The sequence below is a fragment of the Marmota marmota genome, unplaced genomic scaffold, assembly GCF_001458135.2.
Source record: "Marmota marmota marmota unplaced genomic scaffold, marMar, whole genome shotgun sequence".
Classification (NCBI taxonomy): domain Eukaryota; kingdom Metazoa; phylum Chordata; class Mammalia; order Rodentia; family Sciuridae; genus Marmota; species Marmota marmota.
In genome coordinates, this window is record NW_026000138.1 from 660,831 (window position 1) to 671,868 (window position 11,038).

An 11,038-nucleotide genomic window follows, 5' to 3' on the forward strand; every position below is an offset into this window, starting at 1 on the left:
GCCTGGGGACAGGGTCCTGTCCAGGTGTGGCCCACTGGCCACCCAGACACCCCTGAGCCACGCCGTCCCGCAGAGCTTGGAGCAGGTGCTGTCGAGTGGCCCCAGCCCTGTGTCCGCTGAGCCCTGGAGCCGTGGCCCGGACAAGGGTCAGAACTTGGAATCTGATTGGTTTGGTGACTTGGCGCAGCAGTGGCTCTGGGCTGGTGGCTTCGGGCGGGGTGAGGCCTCCCCAGGAGGCTGAGCTGGGTGGCTGTTGCTGGGGGAGGGGCGGTGGTCTCTATCTGGCAGGCGCCTGGAGGGCTCCATGGGGGAGGCCGAGGCCGGCTGCCCCTCAGCGCCCGCCTTCTGCCCCAGGAGCAGAAGTTCTGCCAGCGCTATGACCAGCTCATGGAGGCCTGGGAGAAGAAGGTGGAACGCATCGAGAGCAACCCCCGGCGGCGGGCCAAGGAGAGCAAGGTGCGCGAGTACTACGAGAAGCAGTTCCCCGAGATCCGCAAGCAGCGCGAGCTGCAGGAGCGCATGCAGAGGTGAGCGCCGGCGCCCCGTCCCTGCCACCCCGGGCCACCCCGGGCTTCCCCCAGGCCTCCCCTGCCACCCCGGGTCTCCCCCCTGCCACCCCGGGTCTCCCGCGGGCCACCCCGGGCCACCCTGCCACCACGCCACCCTGGGCCTTCCCCAGGCCACCCCTGGACCAGCTGTGCAGCTGGAGGTCTGTCCCTCTGCTGCCTCCTCCCCACGTGACCTCACCCTGTGGGGACGTGGTGGGCTCAGGCCTGCCCCTGGGATGCAGCCTGGTGTCCCGGCTGGCAAGGGGGTGGTCCTGACTTTGTCCCTCTGGCCCCCAGCAGGGTGGGCCAGCGGGGCGGCGGGCTCTCCATGTCGGCGGCCCGCAGTGAGCACGAGGTGTCTGAGATCATCGATGGCCTCTCAGAGCAGGAGGTGAGTCCCAGACCTGGCTCGGCCTCAGCGTCCCTTCCCCTGGGTCCCCTGCTGCAGGGGAGGGTCCCCGTCAGAAGCGGGCTCACCCTGGACGGTTAGGGGCAGAATGATGTGGGGCCTGGAGGCCCTGGACTAGCAGTGCTGGGCAGCCGGGACCTGCTCCAGGCCTGTGGGGTGGGAGGGAGGCTGGGGCTGGGCACTGACCAAATTCCCTGATGCCCAGAGGCAGGCAGCTGGGGTGGGGCCTGCCCCTGGCTCTGCCCCTCTGGCCCTTCGAGGCACCCCCTGGGCTGAGCCCCAACAGCCAGTGGGCGGAAGCCCCTGAGCAGTAGGCCCTGATCCTGACGGACTGGAGGGGACAGGACAGTCGGAGAGTGCAGCCGGGCCCCTCCCAGCCCCAGCCTCCGGCTCCAGGTTTCTCCTCAGACTGGACGCCTGGAGGCCAGCCACGGTGGCCCTGACCATAGTCACTGGGCCCGGGGATGGCCAGCCAGGAGGTGGGGGTGTGTGTCCTATAGTTCCTGGTGTCCCCTCCCAGGTCTGGGGCTCTGGGGTCTAGCCCAGCACTCGGGTCCCTGTGCCCACACTGTGGTGGGATGAGGCCATGCGCAGAGGGGCCCTGGCCCCTGCTGTGGTCTTTTCAGGTGGGCGGTCCTCGGTGTTCCTGTTTGGCCACCGTGGCTCTTTAAGTGAAATACAGTTGAAGACTCGGTTTCTCGGCCACACCAGGCCCAGCGAGGTGGCCTGCAGCCCTGGAGGGTGGTGGCCTGGTGCTGGGCAGCGCCGAGACCACACCTCTTCCTGCAGGACATCCTGGGCAGTTCCGCGCCCTGATGCTGGTCTCAGGCCCATGGGACCCAGGTGGCCCGGGAGCGGGCCCTGGCTAGGCAGTGGTCCTGGGCCTGGCCCCAATGCGGATTCGGGGAGTCGGGCAGAGCCCTGGACTTGCCCCCGCACCAAGCTGCCCTGTGCCTGATGAGGTGGCACGAGGTGGCAGGGCCGCCTGGCCGATCAGCTCCAGGCACACGCGGCCTGCAGAAAGCAGAACAGAAAGCCACTGCCTGCGGCCCGAGGCCTTGCCCTGGCCTGCTGGGGGCCACGGCTGGCTCCTTCCTTCCTGCACGCTGTCCTGCCGACCCCACGCCCAGCCCAGAGCCCCGGGTCCCACCGCATGAGGCTGCGGCTGCTGTGCCTGCACCAGGCAGGGACGTGGGAAGGGGAAGTCGGGACAGGCTGTCCCCAGGACCATGTGAGGGAGGGTCTGTGAGAGGCTGGACCCTGACCGTCCCCCTCAGCTCTAGGTGGCCAGAGCACAGTCCCTGCTAGGAACACTCGGGAAGGTAGCCCAGGAGCAGGAGGGTCCCTCTGGGGAGGGTCCCCCGTCCACTCCTGTGCTGCCCTCGTCTCGGGCAGTGAGGCTGGTTGCAGGCCATGTGCTGACCGCTGGGCCTCTGTGGGCTCTTCTCCTGGCCAGATGGGAGCTGCGTCCCCTCCTTTGCTTCTTGGCCAAAAGCCTTGAGCTTCGAGGGGGAGGTTGGATGTGGGAGGTGGGGCCCTCTGGGCAGCTCATGTCCAGGGCAGGCTGGCCATGGGGCTGCGGGGAAGTGAGGTCCCTTGTGCGGCTCAGAGCCCCTTGGTCACCCCATCCCTTCTGTGCCAGTGTCCACGTGCCCTGGGCAGCTGGACCCCAGGCCCACCGCCTGGCTGCCCGCCTAGCCCCACGGAAGGTTCCCCTTTCCCCACAGATGGCCCCGAGGGCAGAACTCTCCCGCGGTGTCGGGGTGCCCGCCTCCCCGGGGCTGGCCGCTGCCGCCTGCTGCTCACCTCTCCCTTGCTCTCCGGGGTCTCGCCGTCCCCCACCCTGCCCTCCGTGCCCTCTGAGCCGACCCTCTGTCCTGTGGCCCCAGAACCTGGAGAAGCAGATGCGGCAGCTGGCTGTGATCCCGCCCATGCTGTACGACGCCGACCAGCAGCGTATCCGGTTCATCAACATGAACGGGCTCATGGACGACCCCATGAAGGTGTACCGGGACCGCCAGGTCATGAACATGTGGAGCGAGCAGGAGAAGGAGACCTTCCGGGAGAAGTGAGTCCACCTGCGGGCCAGCCTGGGCTGTGGCGTGGTGGAGACGGGTCAGCTGGTGCAGACGCCAGGACGCAGAAACAGCATAGTGCGGTCCGGAGGGTCTTAGGTGGAGAGCCTCGTTTAGAAATGTACCCAGTTGCCAGGCGCGGTGGCTCAGCGCGGTGTGGGAGGCTGAGACAGGAGGGTTGCAAACTGGAGGCCGGCCTCAGCAACTTAGCAAGACCCTGTCTCCACCGTGTCAAGGGCCGGAATGGGGCTCAGTCGTAGAGCACTCAGGGTTCAGTCCCTGGCACCAAAAAGAGAACGGCCTTTGTTTGTGAAGCTTCTGAAACCCACCTAGGTAGAGGGCAGGGTAGCAGTGTGCAGGGGTCTCACTCAGGGTCCACTCCAGGTCTCAGGGGGCTGGAGCGTCCTCCTATCAGGTTAGACCCCATGTTGAACGTCTCTTAGTACCTTAGACGGGGAGGTGGCCGGGCACAGCCAGAGGCTGGGTGTCCCTGGCGCTGGTTGTAGGTTCTTGCGGTGGCTTTACTCTCCTTGAGACATCGCCCACCTGTTAGTTCAGAAGCTGGCCGCGTGGGGCCGGGGTCTACAGCCTGGCTCCTGCGTCAGGAGCAGCTGCCACGGGGTCCTGCGCAGAGTGCGGGTCACTCGGAGACCTCACTTGCAGAGCTCGTGGCAGCGCGCGGGGCCTCTGAGGATCTGGAAGAGGGCACAGGGTCTGCTGTCCCCGCTGTGTGGCCCGGAGCAGGCTGCCCCCCGCAGAGCCCCCGCTTCCATATGGGGTGGCAACGTGGTCGCCCTGGCACCCTGGGATGGGTTCCACCACCCCTCAGGTACCAGCTCTGCGGCTCCAGCCCCCTGGGCCCATAAGGAGGGGGTGTGGGGGGACCTGTGCATCTCCCCACCCGTCCCAGTGACTGAGTGCGTCGTCCTGGGCGCCTGTTGCTCAGAGAGTGAGGGTGTGAGGATGAGCATGGTCCAGGGCAGATGTGGGGATTCGGGGACCCTCTGGCCCTGTGTCGGTTGTCTGCAGACGGCAGCACCTGTGGGCTCAGGCCCAGCTGCCCCTGGGGTCTCTTCAGCAAGCTCGGGGGCTGGGGACCGGGGGCGGGGACAGGCAGCCTAGGAAGTTTTCCCATGATTGATTCCTGGAAGGGAGTGGGGCAGGACGGTCCCCACACGGGGTGGGCTACAAAGGACTCCATACCCGGAAGAGACGGCTCTGAGACAGCCCCAGCTCTGCCAGCAGCCCGAGGCGGCCAGAGCCCAGGCCAGGGAGGCCCGCCACTTGCCACTTCCTCTAGGAGGACAAGAGGCGCTTCCAGAGTCTCTAGTGTCTGGCTGGGATCGGGGGAGGCCCGCTGGCTTCCTGCCCAGCCACCTGGTGGCCAGGCACGACGAGTGCCTGCACTTGCCTGGCCTGCCTTGCTGACCGCCATGTCCCCCCTGGAAGGCCGTGGGGTGATGGCAGGTCGTGGGATGCTGGCACTGGGGCTGGTGTCTCCACCCAGCGTCCCTGGGGCCCAGCAGGCCGTGACCCATGTCCCCACCCCTGCCGTCCCTGTTCCCTGCTATCCCTGTTCCCTGCCCAGCCGCTTCCCAGTAATTCCCGGCTTCACAGGAAGCCGGGGCCCAGAGCCAGCTCCCGGGCCGCCTTCAGTGCATTGTGGCCGCCTCCTTGGCCGCCAGCCCCGTCCCGCCTCCCGCAGGCTCGGGGCCTCCACTGCGCCTCCCTCGGGAGCCCGCTGCCTGGCGGCCGTGACCTCTTCCCAAGCAACCGGCTTCCCAGGCCCAGCTGGGGGGGCCCAGGGCAGGTTTTTAAGGGGACCTGGCAGAGCCGGTGCACGTCCCGTGTTTCCTGGAAGCCATCTTCCCAGGACAGACACACATCTCAAAGGCACTGCAGCTGTGACTCACTCCGGGTCCCACCCCACCGCCAGCCCTTCCCACACCCCCGACTTAATTGCTCTGAGTGGGGCGGTGCCCACCGTGCCAGCCGTGGAGATGGCTGGCGCCTGGGTGCTTACAGGCCGCCCCGCGGGGACGTGCCCCTCGGCCTAGCCTCACGCCCGTTCCCCTCTCCCCACAGGTTCATGCAGCATCCCAAGAATTTTGGCCTGATCGCCTCTTTCCTGGAGAGGAAGGTGAGTTGGCTCCCTCCACACTGCCGGCAGCCACTGCAGGCCCAAGGCAGAGCAGCGCTGCAGGCCTGGCCTGGCCTGGGATGACAAGTGGGAATGCAGGAGAGCCCTGTAGGGGTGTCCCCTCAGCCCTGCGTGCCCGCCTCCCCACCCGCTCCTCAGGAGTGCTGTCAAGTGTCCTTGCAAATTGGGGATGTGACTTGGAAGCCTTGCTTTGCCTGGCGCCCCCTGTGGATGGGGCCGTGTGCCTCCCAGAGCCCTGGTGGAGTGGTCACTGTGAGCTCTCTGATGCCCAGACGCCAGGCCAGGTGTGTGGCTGACATGTCCCAGTCCACATGGACAAGCCTGCTGGAGCCCCACTTTGTCCCCTAGTCTGAGCCTGGAGTGCCCTGAATCCTGTCCCTTGGGGGTGGGCACCCGGCGCCCCCAGCTCCGCACCATGCTGCTCCCAGGCCCCGGGCTCGTGGGTGGTGGCCGGAGCCCGGCCCTGGGTGTGGGATCCAGGCAGTTATTTTGGAGGACAACAGTTGTTCCCAGTGTCGGCCCCGATGGCGCACGACCATACAAGGAGGAGATGGGCGCTGGGAGGCAGCTCTGCCTGCCGGAAAAACCAGTGTGCAGAGAGCGCCCTATAAATAGCCGCCCTCCCAGGGAGTGCCCGTCCGGGTGCAGAGGCGGGGCAGGGTGTCCAGAGCCGCCACAGCAGTCCCTCCTGGGAGGGAGGGCTCTGGGGGAAGAGTTGGCCTCATGGCGGCCCCCCATGACAATGACAGCTTCCAGAGAGGTCAGGACAGGAGGTGCCCACTGGGAGGCGGGTGGACAGCCTGGCCTGACACGGGGCAGGCCACGGGACCACCAGCCGTGCGGAGCTCTCGTCATCCGGGAGCTGAGGCAGCACCTGGCCTGACATGCAAACACTGCTTGTGAGACACTCCTGCCTACTGGTCACGTTGGTGGGCAGCGTGGGCAGGGGCTGCGGGGGCTAGCCTCTATGTGGCACATCTGGCCTATGGGGGGCTCTTGTTTAGGGTGGCTGGGGTCTAGCCTGCTTCACCCTGACAGGCCTATGGACTGGCTTTCCCGGTGACCCTCGCCTGGCGCTGGCCTGAACCTCCGGGAACTTCTGCACTGCCTCAGGAAGGACTTTTGGCCTTGGCCATGCCCTGTGAGGGTGTCCGTTGCTCCTGTTGGGGTTCAGACGCAGGCTCACGTGGGTCAGAAGCAGACAGGGTGACATGACCCCATGTGCGTGGCTTGGTGCTCCAGGAAGGGGCAGCTGCGGTGAGAGAAAGGAGCCCTGGCCTCATCTGGACAGGTGCTGGAGGCTGTTCTGCGCCAGCGGAGGGGGGGGCCTCTAATAGCTGTATGGTCAGCACAAGGCACCTGCAGCCCGCTGGCCCCTGTTCCTGGCCAGGCACGGCCCTGCGCACTGCTTCTGCGAGCAGCTTGGCTGGTCTTCCTGATGGCCCCTTGAAGTGTGTAGACCCCAAGGGGCCAGGCAACCTGCCTGCGGCCACCCACCAGTCTGTGCAAGAGCCATGCTCTGACCTGGCGCCTGGCTCTGGCCACTGCTCTGAGTTCCCACCTGTGCCCTCGGTCTTGCAGACGGTGGCCGAGTGTGTCCTCTACTACTACCTGACCAAGAAGAACGAGAACTACAAGAGTCTGGTGCGGCGGAGCTACCGGCGCCGAGGCAAGAGCCAGGTGAGAGGAGGTGTGGGCGGCGTCCCTGGGGACCTGGCCACCTGCTGGGCGGCCACCCCTGCCCGAGCTTGTGCCCAGCAGCCTTGCAGCCCGGCTTCCCTCGGTGACGGTGGGTCTGGGGAGAATCCCTCCAGGACGCCTGCCCCGCTGGGAGTGTCCCCAGCAGGGATGAGTGCCCAAGAGAAATGGCCACTTATATTCTCAGCCTTGCCAGTTCCCCGGCTCCTGGCTGGAGAGGTCCCTGAGGTGAAAGGCCCCATTCCCAAGTGAGCATCCCTGGACATCTAGGGGTGACCAACAGGTGCTCTAGATGTGAACAGCTTGCTGTGTTTGTTTTAGTGTGTATTCGAAAGAAAACACAGCCGGTCTTGGGCTGCTGTTCCCCAGGGTCCCTGCCTAGGAGGAGCTGGAGGGTCACTCTGGGACAGGGCTGGCCAGAGGCTGGGCCCAGGCCACCCGTTACCCATTTGTGCGAATAAAGTTTTGTTGGAACGTGGCTGAGGCCATTGGTGCCATGGCAGCTGTGCAGCAGGAGCCCAGTGGCCTGGGTGCCTGTGGTGGGGCAGCCCTGGGTGGAAGACAAGAGCACTGGTTTGGAAAACATTCGGTGAACACGGTCAAGGTTTCGGGGTCGGCGACACATTTGGAGGGGATTCTGGTTGGTTGGTGTTTGGATGGAGGCAGGGGCGGGCGTCTCTCACCAACCTCCCTTCCCAGGACCGTGTGGGCATCGAGCTGGCCTTCACAAGCGGGAATCTCTGTCCATGTGAAGTAGGCACTCGCTCTCGTTCTGAGCAGAGCGTCGGGCAGGAAGTGAGTCTTGAGGGAGTTAGCCACCCTGGCTGCATTCTGAATGTCCCACCGAAATGTTCAGGACTGAGCCCTTGTCCTTGTCCTCGGGGTCCTTAAAGGAAGGCAGCATGTGGTCTGTGGCTGGGGTTTCCTGGGCTGGTTTTGCAGAGCCGTGCTGGCCAGCCTGCTTGCCCTGCCCAGCAGGGGAAAACCATGACGTGGTGGCCCCAGTAGTGTGGTGGCTCCCATGCTGGATGCCCCTCCTCTGTGGAAATGTCCTTCACATTGACTACCCACGCTGTGGACTTGGCCGTGTGCTGGGCCCAGGGGCCTCTGAGCTGGCTGTGCAGAGCAGACACGATGGGGGACCCCACGGTGCTGGGACCCCAGGAGGACCAGATGAGCTTGATGAGCAGCCCCCACCCGGCCAGAAGGAGCAGAGGGTGGCCCAGATGGCACGGGGACATGAGGGAGAGCAGAGGGCTGCAGAAGAGGGCCAGGTCCTCTTGGGGTTCAGGTGAATGAGGAGACACAGGACCACCTTTGCCCCGTTGGCATCAGCTGGTGTCCACAGGACGCAGACCGGGAGCACTCCCGCTCGCCGTGTGTCGGGGAGGTAGCAGGGCTTGGCGAGGTAGGGGCTCCCCAGAGACCTGCACCCTGAGCCAGCTCGCGCCCATTCTGGGCCCTCTGAGCTGCCGTCTCTGAGTCTTTGATGGTGGGCTAGAAATCTGGGTTTAGGTGAAGCTGGTTTTAAATCTTAGGTCACAGGAAGCCCCGAGACTGCGCGCCAGCCCCCAGGACAGGCCCAAGGATCATGTGACCTGAGACAGAGGCCAGGCTGGCCTGGGGGTCCTGGGGCTCCTGGACGGTAGGAGAGGGTCATTGTTTCTGCCTGGCCTCTCACACAGGGCAGCGCCCCCGCCTGTGTCCCTGTATGTGGGAGGGTCTCGGGGGTGTCCCCTTTTGATCAGCCTGGCTGTGGTAGAGATGCTGGCCCCGCCTGGGTCCTGCCAGGGGCAGAGGTCTATACCTGAACCCCAGGACCGCTCTTGTGCTAGGCAGATCCGCTGACCTGGCTGTTGCCCCGTGCTGGGTCATCCTCCTGGGCACCCGAAGGACAAACGCGGCCTGGCGTAGTGGCTGTGAGGGCACAGATGAGGAGGAGGTGCGGGAAGTGGTGGTTTCCAGGTGGCTGATGCTGTGAGTGACAGCACCTGTGGCTTCTTAATGTGAGGTGAGGCTGTCCGTCCCTGGTGGCAAGGCCTGTGAGTGGGCACGGACATCCCAGGCAAGCTGGGCTGCGACCCATCTTTCTGACCGACTCTTGGCCATCCTGGCGGCCTGAGCACTGGTTGGTGGGGCACAGGCTGCCTGCCCGCCTCCTGCTGCCCAGTGGTCTCCTCCCTTTGTGGGCTTCTGGGCCAGCGGCGTGTCTGGCACCCTCCAGCCCGGATACAGCCCCGTCCCCTGACCGCAGGTGAGCCGTGGAGGCCTCGGGCCAGGGCGCGGCCAGGGCGCCCCCTCTCCCTCTCCCTGGGGGCCCCTCTCCCCTCTCCCTGGGGGCCCTCCTCCCTGGCACGTAGCTTGGCAGGTGGGTGGATGCGCCACAGGTCAGCTTCCCTCTGTCCATGTCCTCTCCCCGTGCAGGAGGCCCGGGTGGTTTTGGCCAGGACTGTGGGCACCCCCATGGGCGCTGGAGTCCAGGGAGACCTGGCAGTTCAGGTGGGTCCCAGAGGCTGGCCTGCAGCGGGAGGGTAAGGGGCGCTGTTGGCTGCAGTGGTGACATGGGGACCGGGGCAGCAGAAGTCATGGTGGTCCTGGTCACGTGGTCCTGCCTGGGTGTGCGGGGGGAGGTGCTGCAAGGACCCTGTCACACACAAGTGGGGCCGGGCGTGGAGGGGCTCCCGGGGGCCTCTGTCCCTGGGTCAGACCCCAGCCTTCGCCCTGCGCCCTGGGAGGTGGCATTCAGCACAGCTGAGGCTGGTGACCAGTGCCACTGGAGGGGCGGGGCCAGGCTGTGTCCTGTGGCGAGACAGAGGTAGAGCGGGCCGGTGGCACGGCCGCAGCCCACACCTGCGTCTTCGTGCTTGAGGACAAGCTCGGGCCCTGTGACTGGCAGCGTCTGCCTGCCCGTCTCCTTCCCTTCCGCTCCCAGGTGCCTCTGTGACCGCTGTGGCTGCCCTTCTGTCTCTCCTTGCGTCTCCTTCTCGGACTCCAGAGCCCTGTCCCTGTGCCTGTCCCCTCTCCTGAGTGGCTACATAGGGGTCATGGCCCAGGCCACACCAGTGCTAAGCTGCTCACCAGTGTTCAGTTTGCTCGTCAGCACGTCAGGTGTCACTGGATGGGCCTCTGCTTCACCTCCCCGGGGACCCGCCTACCCCGAGAGACATCTGTCCCATGCACAGGCTGTGCGTGGTCACCCGGGGCACCCTGCAAGCCAGGGCTGCTAGACGCCCCCTTTAGAGGAGAAGCAGCGTGGTGTTTTAGGACGGCCACCGCAGGTTGGCCCAGCCGTGCTCACACACCAGACTGTGCGGACAGGAGCTGAGGAGGCGGATACCGGGTGGGACTTCCCAGATGCTGACAGTAGGCGTGATGTCCTTCCCAGGCCGTGGTCCCTGTATCATATGGTGGAAGACACATGTCCCTAGTTGGCTGGCTCATCACCCAGGCCCAGAGGCTGAGGTCCCTGTCTTGGCCACTCCTGGCTCCGGGGTTGAAGTGGGAGGCTGTGGTTGGCTCTGAGGGGCAGGAGTGACCCCGGGGGCCGTCGGGGCTGTGCCCTTTCCTGGCCTGCGGACCTTATCTGTCCTTTGAGTCATCTGCGGGGTTGGGGCGATGCGGAATGCCAGCTGCCCTCGACCCTGCAGGCCAGGCCTGAGAGCTGCGCTGTGGAGAGCCCTGGCTGCCTCACCCAGCCTGGCCACCAAGGGGCTCTGGAGCAGCCTTCCTGCATGTCCCCTGGGGCACTGACGGGCAGTGGCCAGCCAGGGAGGCAGCCCCGGGCAGAAGGGACGTTCGTGGGGCCGAAGGCTGCCGATGGGCAGCCCACCCTCCTCCGGGGGCCTGGCCAGTCTGTCCCTCACGGCACCTGTGTGTCAAGCACAGTCAGGGCCTGCTCTCGGCCACGCCCGGGCGGCAGGACGCCACCACGTCACACAGGCTTCTGTCCTGGGCGTCCCCACCAGGCCAGAGCTCGGCAGCCGGCCCACCACCGGCCCCCGCGTGCCCCGCCCCAGAGTTGCTTGGTCGTCACTCCAGGGCCACTTTGCGCACCACAAGTGGGGACGGGGTTGCGGGGCCCTGAGGCGTGAGCAGTGGTCTGAGCTCAGCCTTCTGACACTGGCCGCCCGTGGCCACCTGCACTCTG

The 11,038-nt window shown here is 66.1% G+C and overlaps 1 protein-coding gene across 1 annotated transcript in view; it reads left to right on the forward strand.

The window, feature by feature from the left end:
• The window catches only part of Ncor2 (nuclear receptor corepressor 2), a 134,544-nt gene that overhangs the window by 54,948 nt on the left and 68,558 nt on the right, over window positions 1–11,038 (forward strand). The window contains 5 exon segments of the mRNA XM_048785477.1: window positions 355–527; window positions 846–939; window positions 2,847–3,025; window positions 5,118–5,172; window positions 6,775–6,873. Of these exon segments, the coding sequence (XP_048641434.1) occupies window positions 355–527; window positions 846–939; window positions 2,847–3,025; window positions 5,118–5,172; window positions 6,775–6,873 (600 nt within the window).